Below are 19,144 nucleotides of genomic sequence, written 5' to 3' on the forward strand. Positions count from 1 at the left end.
CCGTATTGTGAAGCTCAAAGGCTGCCCCCGCAGCGGACAACTGTACCACCCAGGATTCTGTCGGTTTTTTTTTTTCGGCAGCGCATAATACTTTTCCAGCTTTGCTGGATGTTTTCAACCCCGTTTCACTTATCGCACCAGCGCGCCGGTAATCGACACGATCGTAGTCACTGGAAACTTATAATCTTTTTTGAAAGTCGATACACTGGCACTAATTTATTGCTTTGCACTGCGAACCACAACAAGCTGAAAATGTCAAACTGTGTAAGTTCACAAGAAGTTCCTCATAAACTTCTCTCGGACTTTCGACTTCAAAAAGATTCCAAGCTCAGAGAAAGTTCACACGCGAGCCTGATTGAGCTCTAATAAATGATATCAGCGCACATTGAGTAAAATTTCTCAGTGCTTAACAAAGCAGTGGTTAGGCGCCGGCTTTCAACGTGAAGAACCCGAATTCAAGTCACAGTAAGTAAAAAAACATCAAAAATGTATTTCAAGGCATTAGTCAAATTGGATTCCACCTATACTAATGTCTATTAATATTAAATTATTTTCGAGGACTAAGCGTGTTTGTTTTGGTTTAAGTGAATTGGGTTTAGCCTTAAGGAGTTAGATGAACTGATGACTTAAGTTCCTGGAATATCCAGACTTTTGTCATGAGCTAGTAACTTTTTGTTGACTTCTGAAGGAATTCAGAGATTTAGACTCACCCTGCTACAACAAACCATCGTATTGGTTCAACTATTCCTTTTTGCAATATTCTGCAGCCATAGGTTATCCTTGCGCTGTTGGAGGGTACAGTTCATCTTCATCAGCATCAACAAGGTATCAAGGTAAGGTAAGACAAATAAACAAACTAAATACCCTTGATATTCTATCGTATGAATTAAAATAGGTCGTAGACTAGGTCGTAGATGATTCATCTTGCATCGCACCTACAGCTTTTATTACATTTAACTTGTTCACAACTAGGCTCTCCTTTTAACACCCGTCATGGCTGCTTCCCAGACTGATGCGCACTACGCCTCGCTGGTAGGTTGTAAATTCATCAGCTGTGTTCATGCTAAGAACGTAGAGTTTCTCGGCTGCCAGCGGATGCCACGAACCAAATGTGCAAGCAGAGTTAATCTGAAATAAATAAATGCAGTTTTTTTTTTCTAACGAAGTTATAGATATCAGTGGTACCTCTGAGTCATAGTAGTGGCACAGTCCGTTCATTCGACTACTAGGAATGTACTCAACCATGTCGATATAACGACATGCTGGGAGGAGCAGTCCAAGTCCTACAATTGAAAGAAACATTCCAATATTTAATCATTACAATGCGGAATGGACTTTGATCATACCAATGAACCCTGATGTTGGAGGATTTTGCATGATCTTCGTGTGGGTTTTGTCCTGCAATGCCGTCCATGCTCGCCAAATACTTCGTGGATCTACCAAATGAAAGTTGGATCCTGGATACTTCTCGCGATATTTTTTAAAGTTTTCAAACAAGTTGAAATCTGGATTTTTTATCCTGAAAATTACATAAAAATAACAACATTACCCCAAACTTAAGAATCAACCTCATACCAATCATCCAGACTTTGGTCGAACTTTCCCGGATCCCAGGCTGCAATCGAAACGTGCCTAAAGAGCTTGGCAGTAAGTAGCTTGAATTCTGCTTTGGTGACCACCTGAGAGTTTACCACCCGCACGGTTGTCTTCGAGCCGACATCATTCTCGAAACCTTTTGTCGGTGCATGATTGAATCGCATCACGATATCGTGGTCATCGATGAATCCTCCCAATCGTGATCCTTTCAGTGACCCGGCGCTCGCGATCACCGCGCATGATGCATTTCGCTCTTTGAACAGCGGATTTAGCGGGAAATAGCTTCCCAGTTCGTTCCAATTGAACGGCGGATCACGCCACGAAAGAGTTTTCACGTCCGCACGTTTCAAACGGCATAATTCGCTTTCACCGTTGAAAATCGGTTTGTTGTAGTTAACACGATAGTAATTGTTATCTTCAAATGAATCCTTAAGAATCCTCCTAAACTCCGAAAGAACTCTGGCCTTGAAAATGTGTGTTTTGTTAACACATTCGGCCACTAGGGGATCCCCACACACGTACTTCGAGGGATCAAACGCAACATTGTAGTTCTTCGATGTACGAAGTTGTGGTCTAGTTCTTGGGGCATCCCGTTCATCGTTGACTATGGAGGGTTTTTCCGCACCCATCCTGAGCTGACGTTCGCTGGCATTGTGTTTGAATTGAAATACACTGCGCCTATCGATGCGGTGATTTTTGCCTGCATCAGAACGATATGTGGATTGGCGGAAAACGATATCATAGAATGAGTGATAGGTTCTTATCAGTTTTGAATTGTTGACTTTTACTCACCTGCTACGGACTGAGTCGTAGAGGGGATCAGCACGATACATGCAACTGCAAAGCTTATCATGCAACATGTTGCCAATCTTGTAGTGGCGTCACGCGACATCCCCGTGCAACGTAGAGTTTGTGTATTCGCTCTTTGTTATAGCATGTTTTTTTCCTTTGGTTTATGGCAGCTACACTCTAAAACGAAAGTATATTTTTTGTATCACTTATTCCCGAATAAAAAAAATAACATTGCATTGGCATCATTTATGAAACGTTCTTCTGGTTCTTCTTGACTTATAATCACGGAACAATGAGGCAAACAAAAAAAAAATACTCACAGACATGTCCATTATTTTCTGATGTAGTTATATATTTAGACTGAACCTAATGTGATGGTTAAAGAACGTGACTTACGTGGTTACGCCGAGGATCTTAGATCGAATACCACTCCCAACAAACTCACAAATGTTAGTTCTATCTTCGGAAGGGAAGGAAAGCGTTTATCCCTAAATAATCTAGCTTAGGGCTAAGAGCCTCGTTAATACAGATAACAAAATCATAACCGAAGTTGTTTCATCCTACTACAATATTGCATGTAGCGGATAGAAGAAGAGGCGGCTAGGCCAAGGCCAAGCCCTCGCAGGTGGAAGACATCATACTTCGACGAAGGGGTATTTAGGGAGGCGCTCCGCCGTGAGCGAAACTTATTCGGTTTAGACGGCGACGAGCTGGTAGCGGTGCTCTCACGTGCGTGTGATGCGACCATGCCTAGGCGAGTCCACCCTAGAAATGGGAGGCCACCGGCTTACTGGTGGACCGACGCGATTGCGGACCTGCGCCGCGCCTGCCTACGGGCTAGGCGGCGGATGCAGCGAGCACGATCAGAGGAAGAGCGAAACGAACGGCGGGTGGTGTTCGCCGCTGCAAAAGCCGCACTGATGACCGAGATAAGAGCAAGCAAAAAGGCCTGCTTTGAGGGTCTCTGTCAGAGTGCCAATACGAACCCGTGGGGTGATGCCTACAGGATCGTTATGGCCAAGACGAGAGGTGTGATGGCTCCTACAGAGCAATCTCCAGAGATGTTGGAGGGGATCATTGGAGGACTTTTTCCGCGTCATGATCCTAGTCCTTGGCCTCCTTTCGTAGGACAGCCGGGGACTGGCGATGAGGAAAGGGTCACCGATGTGGAACTTGCGGGGATAGCTAAGTCCCTTAGCGTAGGTAAGGCCCCAGGTCCGGACGGAGTTCCGAACCTGGCCCTAAAAGTAGCTATTGCAGAAGCTCCCGAGATGTTCAGGTCTGCTATGCAGAAATGCCTGGACGAGGGAGTTTTCCCAGAAGCTTGGAAGAGGCAGAGCCTGGTACTATTGCCAAAGGCGGGGAAACCACCCGGAGACCCGTCGGCATATAGACCAATATGCTTGATTGACACGGCGGGGAAGGTGCTCGAAAAGATCATCCTCAATAGAATGTTGAAGTTCACTGAGGGCGTAAATGGTCTCTCGAGCAACCAGTATGGCTTCCGGAAGGGGAGGTCCACCGTTGACGCCATCTTGTCGGTTACAAAAACCGCCGAGAAAGCACTCGAGCCTAAGAGGAGGGGAATTCGCTTCTGCGGGGTAGTGACTCTGGATGTAAGGAATGCATTTAATAGCGCCAGTTGGGCTGCTATTGCCGATGCGCTCCTGCGTCTGGGGATACCGGAGAACTTGTACAAGATTCTCGGAAGCTACTTCCAGAATCGCGTACTAGTTTACGACACGTAGGTGGGTCGGAAGTGCTTTCACATAACCTCAGGAGTCCCGCAAGGTTCCATCCTGGGTCCGGTGTTATGGAATGTCATGTACGACGAGGTGTTGAGGTTAGAGTACCCGGTGGGAGTGGTGATCGTTGGATTTGCCGACGATATTACGCTCGAAGTCTACGGTGAAACGATCGAGGAGGTAAAGTTGACTACCGACCACTCGATCAAGGTTGTGGAGGCGTGGATGCGGTCCAGAAAACTGGAGCTGGCTCACCACAAGACAGAGGTGACGGTTGTTAACAACATGCAGTCGGCGCAGCAGACGGAGATCAGTGTAGGAGAGTGCACTATCCTGTCGAAGCGCTCTGTCAAGCACTTGGGCGTGATGATCGACGACAAGCTTCACAGCTATTGCGGCACTGTCCCGGATGATGTCCAATAGCTCAGCGGTGTACGCCAGTAAGCGCAAGCTTCTGGATAGTGTTGCTACGTCCATACTCAGGTATGGCGGCCCGGCGTGGGGTACCGCGCTAAGTACTGAATGCTACCGACGGAAGCTGGGAAGTACTTACAGGCTTATGTGTCTGAGGGTTGCAAGCGCGTACCGTACCGTGTCACACGACGCTCTCTGTGTCATTACTGGTATGGTGCCTATCAGCATTCTTATCAGTGAGGACATGGAGTGCTTCGAAATGCGCGGCACAAGAGGCATACGCAAGACTGTCAGGATGGCCTCTATGATCAAATGGCAGCGCGCGTGGGACAGTTCCACCAAAGGAAGGTGGACCCATAGGTTGATACCGAGGGTAGATAGTTGGATTAATAGGCGCCATGGGGAAGTTTCATTCCACCTGACACAGGTCCTTACAGGTCATGGTTGCTTCCGACAGTATCTACACCGTTTCGGGCATGCGGATTCTCCCGAATGCCCAGTGTGCAATGGTTTAGAGGAAACGGCGGAACACGTTCTGTTCGTGTGCCCGCGTTTTCGCACAATGCGTGACCGCATGCTTGCCACATGCGGGGAGGACACAAACCCGGACAACTTGGTCCAGAGGATGTGTAGGGATGAGTTTGGCTGGAACGCCGTTTCAACGGCTTTCACCCATATCGTCTGGGAGCTACAGAGGAGGTGGCGCGTGGACTCGGAGGATGGCTAGTCCAGATGCAGTACAAGAGGTGGTCCAGGGGTTCGAAGTCGGCTTCGTAGGTCATACCGGTGCCCTGCGGTCGAGATCGACCCTTACAGCGATTAAGAGGAAGTCCCGGTAGCGGTGCTGTCGTGGCGTCAGTCAACTGGGTTGGATCTGAGCCCGCGGTTGGAAAGGGGTCCCCGGCAAGGGTCGGGGTAGGTGAGACCCTGCTGTCTGCAACCTACGGATGCATCTGATAGGGCCTGAAGGGTAGTAATACCCTTCCTTTGCGGGCAGGTCAGATCGGGTTGCATGTGGGCATCAGTTCTTGATGTCCGCTCAGCAGTAGGGCGCGGGCGGGGTTGACCCTGCCCGCCTTCCGAGGACAAAGGGAGTGGCGAGGACCACTCGGGAAACTGGCTAAGCGCCAGCAGGCTACCGTGATGAACTCTCCAGAGCGAGTCATCGATGTTCGTTGCTGCTAGGCTACGGCAGCTAACCTTGAGGGTGCGATATGCACTAGCCCCTCTCTGAAGCAATACCTTCTTGGTGGTTCCGGAGAGACGTAGGGTTTGGCGACCATAGGAATGTGTTTTAGTGGGTCGAGGAGAGAGTAGTCCTGGCTTCTACCGGCATTGTAGAAGACGGCCTCAACCCCACACTACCCTAACCTTCCTGTTAGGGTGTCTGATGAGAAGATTTATCCCCCTATGGTTTAGAAGGAAAAAAAAAGACGGATCCGGTCGTTTTCGGTTCCGCCTACCAGCATGTACTTTGATTTTTAGGCATTCACCACCAGTCCGACCTTTGCTGCTTCGCGTTTCGCGGGTGTACAGCTCTGCAATCGTTCCAAATGTTCTGGTGATAATGTCCATGTCGTCCGAAAAGCACACAAATTGGCCGGATTTTGTGAAAATCGTTCCCCGGCTGTTGAGCCCGGCTCGTCGCATCACACCCTCCAGGGCGATGTTGAAGAGTAGAAATGAGAGTCCATTACCTTGTCGCAGTTCCCGGCGAGATTCGAATGAACTGAATAGTTCACCCGAAACCCTTACGCAGTTTTACACACCGTCTATCGTTGCTTTAATCAGTCTAGTCAACTTCCCAAGAAAGCCGTTTTCGTCCATGATTTTCCATAGCTCTGCGAGGTCGATACTGTCGTATGCCTCTTTGATGTCGATGAACAGGTGATGCGTTAGGACCCGGTATTCACGGCATTTGCCGTACGGTGTAGATCTGGTCCGTTGTCGACCGTCCGTCGATAAAGCTAGATTAATAACTTCTCACGACCTCATTCGTTTAAGGTGACAGACGACGGAAGTTAATCTGGGATAGCACTTTGTAGGCAGCATTCAAAATAGTGATCGTTCTGAAGTTCTCACATTCCATATGGTCGCCTTTCCTGTACATGGGTTAGATTACCCCTTCCTTCCACTCTTCTGGTAGCTTCTGGGAAACTGAACAGATCCTGACTATCAGCGCAGATAGGTGACCAACTTTTTTGGGCCCATCTTGATGAGTTCAGCTGCGATACCCTCCTTATCAGCTGCTTTGATAGTTTTGAGCTGATGAATGGCAACTTCCCTCAGCGTGGGAGTTGTATCATTTCCGTCCACTGCTGCACTGGTGTCGTCGTTTCCTCCGTTGCCGTGGGCTCCCGTGCCTACGTTCTCCACGCCGTTCAGGTGCTGATCGAAGTGCTGCTTCCACCTTTCGATCACCTCACGTACGTCCGTCAAGAGGCCTCCGTCCTTATCTCTGCACATTTCGCCTCGCGGCACGAAGCCGTTGCGGGATGCGTTGAGCTTCTGGTAAAATTTCCGTGTTTCTTGTGAACGACATAGCAGTTCCATTTCTTCGCACCCGCTTCTTCCAGGCGGCGCTTTTTCTCCCGAAAGAGGTGGGACTGCTGTTTCCGCTTCTGTTTGTAACGTTCCACATTCTATTGGGTCCCTTGGTGCAGCATTACCGCCCGCGCTGCGTTCTTCTCCTCCAAAACCGTTCTGCACTCTTCGTCGTACCATTGGTTCCGTCGATTCCGTTCCACGTGACCGATGGTGCTCTCGGCTGCGTCGTTGATGATAGCTTTCATTGTACTCCAGCAGTCCTCTAGAGGGGCCTCATCGAGCTCGCCTTGCAACACGGCCTCGAGATTCTCCGCGTATGGTGAGGCGACACTCGGTTGTTTAAGTCGCTCTAGGCTGTATCGTGGCGGTCGCCGATACCGTACATTGTTGATGACAGAGAGTTTTGAGCGCAGTTTTACCATCACCAGATAGTGGTCGGAGTCCATGTTGGCGCCAGGACAGGTCCTGATGTCGATAATGTCGGAGAAGAGCCGACCGTCAATCAGAACGTGGTTAATTTGAGATTCCGTCTGCTGTGGTGATCTCTAGGTGTAACGATGAGGGATGCTGTGTTGGGAAAAGGTGCTACGTATGGCCATGTTTTTGGAAGTGGCGAAATCAATGAGTCGTAGGGGGGTTTCGTTCGCCTGTTGGTGGGCGTTGAACTTACCAATTGTCGGTCTGAATTCCTCCTCCTGGCCTACCTGAGCGTTTAAATCTCCTATGATGATCTTGACGTCGTGGTGGGCAGCGGTCGTACTCGCGTTCGAGCTGTGCGTAAAATGCGTCCTTGTCATCATAAGTGCTTCCGGAGCGTAGGATGTGCACGTTTTTAATGCTGAAGTTGAAATATCGGCCCTTGATCCTCCATCTGCACATTCTTTCGTCGATCGGCCACTAACCGATCATGCGCCTCTGCATATCACCCATCACGATGAAAGCTGTTTCCAGCTCGCTTGTGTTGCCGCAGCTCTGGTATGATTACCTCTAAATGTTCGCAACATGGATCTTGTCCAACACACCTCATGCAGTGCTATGATACCGAACCCACGGTCCATCAGTAGATCAGCGAGTATGCGGGTGCTCCCAATGAAGTTGAGTGATTGACAGTTCCACGTACCGTGATTTCGGGTGAAATTGATCTCTTTTCACAGTTTTTGGCTTTTAATTTTTGAATAGTTATCGATATGGTCAAACTCAATGCTTTAAAACAAGTACGTCCACGGGTTTCATCGGTGAACATGGTTGAAACTTTTACTGCAAATCGTTTTATTGCAATAAATATCATCGAAAAAGAAAGAAAAAATCAGAAATTTTAGTTTAGTTTAGTTTAGAAAGAAAAAATCAGAAATTTTAGTTTCGGGGTGAAATTGATCAGTCAGTGAAATGTCTTTGTAAGTGCTGAAAATAAATTTTCCATCTGAATTAACAACCCCAGAATGCGAAAAGCTTTGTAAAACTTGTACAAGTTTAATAAATTCTCAATTATTTAAATTTTAAGTTGAATAAATCTAAAGAAAACGCCTAAAAGTATGCAATTTCCATACTAAACATGTCATTACTAAAGAAAAAGTACAATTTTATGCAAAAATATTATTTTATAGAACTTTTGATGACGAAATCGGGTTAAGCGAACACTTGGCAGTTATAAACATTCATTCGAATATTTATTCCATGTTTGATACAGCTACGGTAACAAAAGTTTAAAGATGTCTTTGATATTCGCCAAACACGCAGTTTCGGAAAATATTAAATTTAATACAGAAATATGTGACTAATTGGCTGTAAAACATGTAAACTCACCATTCAATAACCCTTGAGCCAAATGATGGTCATTTTCTACAAATTGTTTTAAGTTCAAAGCTTTATTTTTGACAAATAAGAATTGCCCTCACATCGATCAATTTCACCCCACTGATCAATCTCACCCGAAATCACGGTACCGAGTTTCCAATCGCAAGTTCGGTTTGTTCGCTGGGGTCGTTGCAGTTGGTCTCGGTTCGTATTATCCTGTTGCTGATTTTCCGTTACAATGGGTTTTTACGGCTGGCTCGTAGGCCCGACACCAACCCCATACTCTCCGGAGGACCATAGCTCACAGATGAGCTTGGGAATCCTTCCCTGGCACTCGGGCGTTGATCAGTCGCCCCTAACATGGGGATCAGACGCTGTTGTGAGCCGCTCCTCCTGGAGAACAGACGCTCAGGTTTGCAGAAGCAAACCTCCCCTTCCCTGTAAGGTTGCTCATAGTTTCCGGCCGGTACCACGAGGAGGTAGGGATAGGAGTTGCTGGGTAAAGGCTAGTGGATCACAATGGGGTCTGTATTGCGCAACATACCCGAGCACAGTCTAACAACAAAATGATAGCAAATCAAAAACTTGATTTGTATTCAGTCGCAAATTGATATCACATTTTGATATCAGATTGTCTTGACTAAATTTGATTACAAATTTAGATTTCGTTTTGCTGTCACTTCAAACTATTATAACAAATAAGTTGTTAGGGTATTTCAAAACTTCTTAGCCAACCTTGTATAATAACTCTAAGACTATACTATTACATAGTGTAATTATCTTATGGCATTTGGAATTCCATGTCAATCGAAAAACCCCTATATTTAGCGATTTTTCCATTTTTTTCTTGCTGATAGCAAAAACAGTTATCAATTTGCTATCACTGATAGCAGGATTTGTTTTCAACTTGCTGTTACGGGAACATTTTACTGCTCTCATTTTTGATGTTTTAACCGTTAAAACGACCAAAACGACAACAATTTGAATTATCATTATTTGCAATATCACAACATCAAAATTTGTTTTCAATTTGCTGTCAGACTTTGCTCGGGTACCCAGCCCGGCATAATTCGCGATAAGGGGCTGTCCATTAATTACGTAAGGGGTTATGGAGGGAGGGGGGGTTTGAGAAATCTTACGCGCCATACAAAATAAATTGGGATTTCATACAAAAAATCTTACAAGGGGGGGAGGGGGTGTCAGAAAATCGCTAAAATTCCCTTACGTAATTAATGAACAGCCCCTAATAAGCTCTGGAGAAATCAAAGACGAAATCTCAGAAAAATGGCATCCCGAGGGAAGCTAAAGAAATCCCGTGTCGTAGAGCGGACTTGGTGTGGTGGTTAGAACACTTGACTATCACGCCGAGGACCTGGGATCGAATCCCACTCCCGACATACTCACAAAATGTGGGTTCTTCCTTCGGAAGGGAAGTAAAATGTAGGTCCCGAGATGAACTAGCCTAGGGCTAAAAATCTCGTTAATACAGATAAAAAAAAAAGAAATCCCGTGAAAAAATGTCGGAATAAAATCATTGAAGAATTTTGGAAGAAATCTCAGATTTCCGGTGGGTAGGCTTCTAGAAGGATGTTTTATGTAAACCTGTCTTGGCGGTATTCTCATGATTCTATGATCAAATTACATTCAGCAATGATTTTATAAGTTGGCCCATTTTATCCCACCTTGGCAGTTTTAACTTGATTTACCTACCCAGGCGTTCATTGCTTCGGCTCTCTGGTCTTTACAAAAAAAAAACAGGCGGTCATATTTTACCCTCGATACCTCGTTAGCTTTGACCCGCAATAATGTGCAAGTCCGTAGCATTCCTACAGCAAGAAAATGGAGCCAAATACTCCCGAATCGAATAAATTAAATGATGAAGTGTTCAATCCTACTTTCAAAGATCTGTTTTGTTTTTTATTATGAGTTTTCTTTAGGAAACAAGAACCCTAATGTGTGCAAACAAAAGCTTTCACGCAAACTTGGATTCAATGAAACGGTTTACTTTTGATTACTGACACGTTTTCACATTCAATCTATACTGGAACTGAAACTAATCACGGCATATATATTGAGCTCGTTCCCCTTAATTAAACAGTTAAACACATTATTCAAGAAAAAAAATACTTCTAACGTAAAACAATATTGCTCGCCAAAATGTTGCCTATTTTCGAAAATCATTTCCCCCATACTTCTATACTTTCATCAATCATTCTCAACTCACTTTTTGCCGTCTACTCACCACTCCAAAGAGGAAAAAATCCTGTCATCAAAAACCGCTCCAACACTCCATCAAGGCTATTCCGATATCATCGTCCGATTGCACAAATCACTGCACAGAAAAAAGTACTCTTCAAAATCACCACCCAACCAACCAGCCGACGAACGTGCTCAAGGTCCTAAATCCTCCGACAACTGATGAATGACTAATCTTCAAGTTCAACAGCACATGCAAACCCACGTACAGACTCTTTGTCACTCCAGTCCAGATTGAAACTGTGTGTCCGAATGTCGTGGTGGCACCACACAAAAAACGCGAACCACACACGAAGGATGTACCTCCGTCCTGGTTGCCATGACACTACTCGCGAGATGAATGAAACCGAAACGGTACCGACCCGCAGCTTCTGGCTCGCTGGAGGATATTTACACACGAGGAGGACGATTCGCGAGGATGAGCGCGCGCTTGCGTGGAAGCTGCCAGTTAGGTAATCAACAGTATCGAACGAGCGGTTGGAGAGGAAAGTATTGGAGATTGCTGAGCACCCCGTAGATGATGTGAGGCGGAGGTGGTATAGCTGAGAATCGGAGAATTGCTAGAAGCAGATGAAATGGATCTATCTGTCGATGTGTAGGACTAACTTGGCGGGTGTTTTTGATTAATTTAAGTGCGGGCTGGCGGGAATCGTGGAGGTAAAATAAGGGAAGAAGGCACCTTAGGCGGTTGAAAATCACTCTTCTTCATATTTGGTATTCAAATGTAGGCTTCGATTAGAAATCGTCTCTATTTCTGGACATTTAAGAAATGCATGTCTGATAGTTTAGTGTGCTTCTTTCCTTTTCTTGGGATAGCTTCCCTACTAAAAAAAAAGACAATTACACCGTCTTGAGCCAGAGGCTGCACAGATTAAACATATCTAACATTAGACAACGGATAACACATATGACGCCCAGTGATCCAGTGGAGAATTTTTCGTTCGATGAAAAGTTTCCCCCGACTGGAGCGGGAATCGAACCAACAACACTCCGAGATTTACGTGAGACACCTAGACGACTGACGCCGCAAACCGCTCAACCACGAGGCCCACGACTAGTTAAAAACTAACTGATTAGCTTTACGTACTCCGACGAAATTCCCGGGAAAAATCTTAAAAGACGACAAGACTATGTAGAATGAAAACTCAGGCGGTTACAACACATTAGGTATTAGTAGGTCGACTCCAGAGGCACGTCTGGTTACAACACATGCTTCCACAGTCTTTGTAGTATTTTCTTGATTTCCTGATAAATATTGGTAAAGAGATTTAAAGAGATTTTTTTTCAAAAATTAATACAAACTCCGCTTATCAGCCTCTATGCTTTATGCGCATTTCCACAGTTATTAATTGAAAGGTCTGCCTATGGCCATTTTTCGTCACAAATACTAGTTCCCACCGCATCCGCTGTGCACAGAGAAGCCGTCAGACAAAAGAGTAATAAAACAAGCAACAAATAATGTGCGGCGATTACTCTTTTTCCCAACTGGTAACAGATAATGACATGATCTCGAAAAGTTTTGTTTGAGACAAAACGGAAGCTGAATTTGTTGTGTAATTTTCAACTTGTGAATAATCGATTATTACTTAACCCAAAATTGAAACTGTTTGATTGTAGTGGAGTGGACCTGGTGTGATGGTTAGAACACTTGACTATCACGCCAAGAACCTGGGATCGAATCCCACTCCCGACAAATTCGCAAAATGTGAGTTCTTCCTTCGGAAGGGAAGTAAAGCGTGGGTCCCGAGATGAACTAGCCTAGGGCTAAAAATCTCGTTAATACAGATAAAAAAACTGTTTGAATGTGGATCTTCATCAGCGTTGCAGTGTTTACCGACTCAAAACTAGCGCTCGAAAATCGCAATGTTAGCATAGCATAGCATAGCCGACCGTACACATCCTGGGGTGGCTGTCGATAGAGACTTTTAATGAGAACAGCTATGGCATATTATGTACGAATACGGATTCCCGGGTAAACTGATACGATTGATCAAGGCGACGATGGATCGAGTGATGTGCGTAGTTCGAGTATCAGGGACACTCTCGAGTCCCTTCGAATCTCGCAGAGGGTTACGGCAAGGTGATGGTCTTTCGTTCTTGCTGTTCAACATTGCTTTAGACTGTGTAATTAGGAGAGCGAGGATAAACACGAGTGGAACGATTTTCACGAAGTCCGTTCAGCTGCTTGGTTTCGCTGATGATATTGATATTATTGCTCGTAAATTTGAGACGATGGTGGAAACGTACATCCAACTAATGAGTGAAGCCAGGCGAATCAGATTAGTCATTAATGTGTCGAAGAGTATATAATGGCAAAGGGCTCCAGGGAGGAATAACTGCGCCCGCCACCCCGCATTAATATCGACGGTGATGAAAACGTAGCGGTTGAAGAATTTGTATACTTGGGCTCACTGGTGACCGCCGACAATGACACCAGCAGAGAAACTCAGAGGCGAATTGTGGCAGGAAATCGTGCTTACTATTGACTCCGCAGAACGATCGATTAAAGTTCACCGTAACACGAAGTTAACCATCTACAAAACACTGATTAGACCGGTCGTCCTCTATGGGCACGACACATGAACCTTGCCTGTAGAGGACCAACGCGTCCTTGGAGTTTTCGAACGGAAGGTGTTGTGTACCATCTACGGCGGAGTGCAGATGGAAGACGGGACCTGGAGAAGGCGAATGAACCACGAGCTGCATCTTCTGCTGAGAGAGCCAACCATCGTCTATACCGCAAAAATCGGGAGGCTACGGTGGGCGGGTCACGTCATCAGGATGTCGGATAGCAACCCGACTAAAATGGTTCTCGAGAGTCATCCGACCGGTACAAGAAGACGTGGAGCGCAGCGAGCTAGGTAGGTCGACCAAGTGGAGGACGATCTGCGGACCCTACGCAGAGTGCGGAACTGGAGACAAACAGCCATGGACCGAGTGGAATGGAGGCGGCTACTATGTACAGCAGAGGCCACCGCGGCCTTAGCCTGACCGGTAAGGTAAGCGGTAATGGTGACCGCTGACAACGACACCAGCAGGGAAATTGGAGACGCATTGAGGCAGCTAATAGACCTAATCAGAAGACATTTAAAATCAGCTGAATTTGGGGGCCTTTGACAGTTCTCCTATGAAAATGGCATTTCAGCGTTTGCGCTTTTGTTCGGCAGTTGTAAACAGTGCCATACACAGGCCTGCCAACTGAAAAGACCTATTGATTGCAGGGGACTGTTGTGGTCATCTTGTTTTCTTACCCAGCATTAAAACTATGGTGCTGTGTTAAAGGGTGATACGGTCAAAATTTGGTCACACAATTTATTTTATAACTTGAGACTGCGTACACCAAAACAGCTGATTTTTGGACCAGTAATGGTACATTATATGTAGCTTGTACCATAAAATTTTCATCAAAATCGGTCTAGTATTTGCGGAGATATTGTTGAACCCTGAGATCTGCAATTTTAAAATTTTGTGCTTAAATAAGAACACATTTTTACTGTTTTATTTATAGAGCCAGAGATAGTTAACCGATTTCAACGAAAATTTTTCTGTATGTAAAGTATGCATATAAAAATGTCGTGTAAAAAATTCATTCAATTTGCTTTTGCCATTAAAAAAATTATATTTGCTTAAGTGGCACCCGGTTAGTTTTTTTCATGTTCAAACTGCTACAACTTTGAAAGTATTCATGCAAAATGGCTCAAAATTTTACTTAGAACATATTTTCATAATAGTATTGTACTGTAAAATTTTGATAAAAATCGGAGCAGTATTGGTAGTTCTATAATCAAAATTGTGCTTTACTGACCCTAAATTTCCGAAAATTTACTATGGAGCGCCTTTGTACAAAATTTTAAAAAGGTAGGTCGATGGTTTTATCTATATATCAACCAACACTTAATCGATTTTGATGAAAATTTTATGGTATAAGCTACATATAATGTAGCATTACTGGTTCAAAAATTAGCTGTTTTGGTGTACGCTGTCTTAAGTTATGAAAAAGATTGTGTGACCAAATTTTGACCGTATCACCCTTTAAAAGATAGGTTGTCAGCTTGAGCCGTACGCTTGAGCCGCAGTTATGTTGGCTACGAAAACATTGCATTGGTGGGATAGCGATGCCACTTCCTTGATTGATTGATGCACCAAGCGAAAAGAAAAAGAAGTTTTGACAATCAGCGACTAGGATCTCATCGACGGTAAACCGCTCCGAGTTTGTAATGTCCGTGTGATTTGCGCGTCTGTGGCTGTGGGTAACAATCGGAGCGTTGTACAGGTGGAGACCCCTGAAGGCAGTTGATCCAGGCCAAAACCATCATCAATGACCGGAGAGGCAGCGACCAAATAAAGCTAAGTTCTCAGTGTTTCTTTTGTATTATTAAAGTGACCAGATTGTGCTCTTATGTAGTTTTACATAACGATTCACGTTTGGCATTGTTCTCAAGCGGAAACAAAAACTATAGATGCGCGGATGTTTAAGTGTTTAGCAGTGCTGAAAAATTCATTTCGTTATATCTAAATTCAATCACCTACAGCTCATTTTAGAAGCTGAACCTGAGAATATGGTATATGAAAAACTTGTGCAGCTAGACCAGTTCTGCTGGAAAGTCACGGAAAAACCGTTTTTTTTTCAAATATTTAGGCTAAATGTCACGGACTTGAAAAATGCCAAATGATATTCACGGTGAATATCATTTAGCAATTTTCAAAGGTAGTCCGTGACATTTACCTTAAATATTCGAAAAATATGGGGTTTTCCGTGACTTTCTAGCAGAACTGGTCTAGCCGCACAAGTTTTTCATATACCATATTCTCAGGTTCAGCTTCTAAAATTAGCTATAGGCGATTGAATTTAGATATGACGAAATGAAAGTTTCAACACTGGTGTTTAGTATTACATTTTTTCTTGCTGGAGTGTGAAATCCGGAATCAGTGTCGGGAAATAGTGTCGCGCGTTCACTTCGTTTTTCGCAATGGGTATATAGTAGAGTAATTGTGAAATACCAAATCAGTACCGGAAAATATTGTGACATCGTTTTGCGTGTGTGTGGCGAAATTAGTAGTTTACGCAACAAGGTGCAGAATGACGATTTTTACAGCACGAGTCGTACATTTATCCAACGATAATTACGACGAGTGCTGGAAAAATCAAGTTCTGCACCGAGTTGCGTACAACGTTTTTTTTGCAATTTCATAAATTACCCTTGAGGATAGTTTTAAACAAAACATTTTCATCAAACTGCACACTGATATTCAAAGTCATGTTTAAGAAAATCTGATCATAACAGGTTATACTGCGCAGTTGTCACCATTTTCCAAAACTTCGTCCAGAAAGCATCAAGAAGTTGATCAAAACTGAAAACAGTGCTGTAATGGTTCATTACGCAACGCAAATCAGTGCTGTAATGAACCATTACAGCACTGTTAATTTGGTGTGGGAAAGTAGGCCTTTTCCTGTCAGATTTGCGTGAGGTAAAACAGCCTATTACGATGAGAAATTGCAAAAAATATTTTACGCAACAAGGTGCAGAATGACGATTATTACAGCACGAGTCGTACATTTATCCAACGAGGCTTGCCGAGTTGGATAGTTACGACGAGTGCTGTAAAATCGAGTTCTGCACCGAGTTGCGTACAACGTTTTTTGCAAGTTCATAAATTACCGCTTGAGGATAGATAGTTTTTAACAAAACTTTCTCATCAAACTGCACACTGATGCTTATAGCCATGTTTAAGAAAATCTGATCATAGCAGGTTATACTGTGCAGTTGTCACAATTTTCCAAAACTGCGTCCAGAAGGCATCAAGAAGTTAATCAAAACTGAAAACAGTGCTGTAATGGTTCATTTCGCAACGCAAATCAGTGCTGTAATGAACCATTACAGCACTGTTAGTTTGGTGTGGGGAAGTAGGCCTTTTCCTGTCAGATTTGCGTGAGGTAAAACAGCCTATTACGATGAGAAATTGCAAAAAAATACATTCTGTGATATTCGGTCTCCTTCATATATTTACAAAACAATAACTGCAAAGTTCGTCACTTCTAGTATCGGTCCAAATATTTTTTTTTTATTTTGATACAATTTTGCTACATTTTTGTACAGTCTACCACCTTACGGTGTTGGCTACACTATTTTGTTGCGTAGGTCTGTTAAAGTAATTTTAATATAGATTATGTGGTCCGTCACTGTTGGGATTGTCATGCTGAATCTGGAAGATGCAATAAAAATTCGATTTTCCTTTACCACCCTCAAAGTATGTAACCCCTTAAATTCTGTTAATAATTCTTGAAAATGACGCGTATGTGGGGACGAATTCAAAGTGATTTCTTCGCGAGTGCATCGCTCATAGAAAAACAAGAATCGGTCCGGCGATTGTTTACCAAGACAAAATCCCTAACGATCCCTTCCCAAATCCAAACTCCTAGTGATGTTTCGTAGTAACGCAGAGAACTCCTCGGTTATCACGTCATCACGTCATCACTTCCTTCCCTATCCTCAATTGACCTGCATTCGCACGCGGCCGGCGCTGGTATTGCCCATTGAAAAGTATTGGGATATCAGCATTTACACAATGAGGATAAGGCTAGTCCCAAGCATTATCTGTTGGTTCTTTGTGTAAATTCCAGTGTAGGGGAACAAAGCCCAAAATGCCAAGATGGGGTAAAATGGCCCAACTCATAAAATCATTCCTGAATGGGACTTGATCAGTACTATAGGTGAATGGAGTCAAGATATGACTGCATTAAACATTCTTCTAGAAGCTAGGCCGCCAAACCCACGGAAAATCTTTTGATTTCTCAATGAAAATTGGCAACTTCCGGTTTTTCGTGCTTGCAATTAAGGTTTTCTGGTGATTTTATTACCCGCCAAGTGTTCCCAACGAGATTGAGGCACCTATGGAGACGCATGGTTGTTGATGTCTACGCTTTCCATGTTAGGGGTCATTCAAATATTACGATCATCGTTTTGCGGGGAGAAGGGAAACACTCGATTTATTGAGTATACGAAAAAAGCGGACAGAGGGGGGATAAAGGAGTCGGAAATGCCCGAAAACTGATGGACGTAATTTTTTAATGTTTTCATGAAGTGGCATCTTACCCCATGGCAGATGGTCTTTTTGCGCCACTTCCGTTTTACAAATCAGTTTTTAAAATCGCTAAAAATCAATGAAAATGCAATAGTTTAGTGAATATTTTTGCTGAAGTATCGAGCAAATATTGTCTAGTTGCTGTTACCACTTTGAAAGCCTAACAAATGAGGCTAATTATAATTGAAAACGATGAAAGTTTGAAAAATGGCATTTTACCCCACTTGACCCTACGCAGAATATGCCACCGCAAGCGAAAAATAGGCAACAAAGAAGGCACGGCAACAACGCTTTGTTTTTTCGTTAGGAGATAATGACAAAATCGCTCCCGAGTTTGTTCACAACAAGAACGGTAGGAATATTTGTCTCGTTCTATTCACATCGTGATTTTTGCATTGTTTTACAACTGATACTCAACTCTGAACTTTGCAAGAGTCTTGTTTCGATCAAATGCTTATCAATTCGATAATGTGTGTCGAAAATTTCAGCAGAAAAACCGGAATATTAGCACACGCACGGCAAGCGATGTTTGTTTTATTGCTCTCATCGCCTGACATGCGTTTGTTGCGGAGCGCCTTTGTTACCAACATGCACCGCTTAGGACAAAGCGTTTGTTTTTCGGTGTGATCCGTTTTTCGTACCCTGGTAAATTCAGATGTCCTTGCAATAACAGAGGAGCAACCGCGGGCGGTCAATCATGCTCATGCTCATGCATCGATCAATTGAGCTTTATTTGATCTCCGTAGAATTTCATCTACAAAACACTGATTAGACTGGTAGTCTTCTGTGGGCACGAAGCACTTTAAGAGTTTTCGAAAGGAAGGTGTTGTGTACCATATTCACAGCGGAGTGCAGATGGAAGACGGGATTTTGAAAAGGTTAATGAACCACGAGTTGCATGAGCTGCTGAGAAAACC

The 19,144-nt window shown here is 44.1% G+C and overlaps 1 protein-coding gene across 2 annotated transcripts; it reads right to left on the reverse strand.

Annotated features, from left to right (window-relative positions):
- Nucleotides 1-918: 918 nt before the first annotated feature.
- LOC109425676 (beta-galactoside alpha-2,6-sialyltransferase 2) lies at nt 919-11,719 on the reverse strand. 2 transcript variants are annotated; one of them, XM_029878841.2, is made up of 6 exons: nt 11,131-11,719; nt 2,389-2,558; nt 1,576-2,296; nt 1,347-1,519; nt 1,186-1,283; nt 919-1,128 (listed from the first exon to the last, which is right to left on the reverse strand). In XM_029878841.2, exons 2-6 carry the CDS (start codon nt 2,486-2,488, stop codon nt 982-984), a joined length of 1,239 nt encoding a protein of 412 aa, XP_029734701.2. In that variant the 5' UTR covers nt 2,489-2,558; nt 11,131-11,719; the 3' UTR covers nt 919-981. The 2 variants fall into 2 exon arrangements, with proteins under 2 accessions (XP_029734701.2, XP_019556496.3); XM_019700951.3 differs by having other exon boundaries at nt 2,389-2,565.
- Between the last annotated feature and the right edge of the window lie 7,425 nt (nt 11,720-19,144).

The sequence above is a fragment of the Aedes albopictus genome, chromosome 2 (assembly GCF_035046485.1).
Source record: "Aedes albopictus strain Foshan chromosome 2, AalbF5, whole genome shotgun sequence".
In the NCBI taxonomy this organism is placed as follows: domain Eukaryota; kingdom Metazoa; phylum Arthropoda; class Insecta; order Diptera; family Culicidae; genus Aedes; species Aedes albopictus.

Coding starts and splice junctions, on each gene's coding strand:
- LOC109425676 (XM_029878841.2), bottom strand. CDS start 2,488: ATGTCGCGTGACGCCACTACAAGATTGGCAACATGTTGCATGATAAGC. Junction 2,297..2,388: donor TACGACTCAGTCCGTAGCAG/GTGAGTAAAAGT, acceptor GTTCTGATGCAG/GCAAAAATCACCGCATCGAT. Junction 1,284..1,346: donor TCCAACATCAGGGTTCATTG/GTATGATCAAAG, acceptor TTTCAATTGTAG/GACTTGGACTGCTCCTCCCA.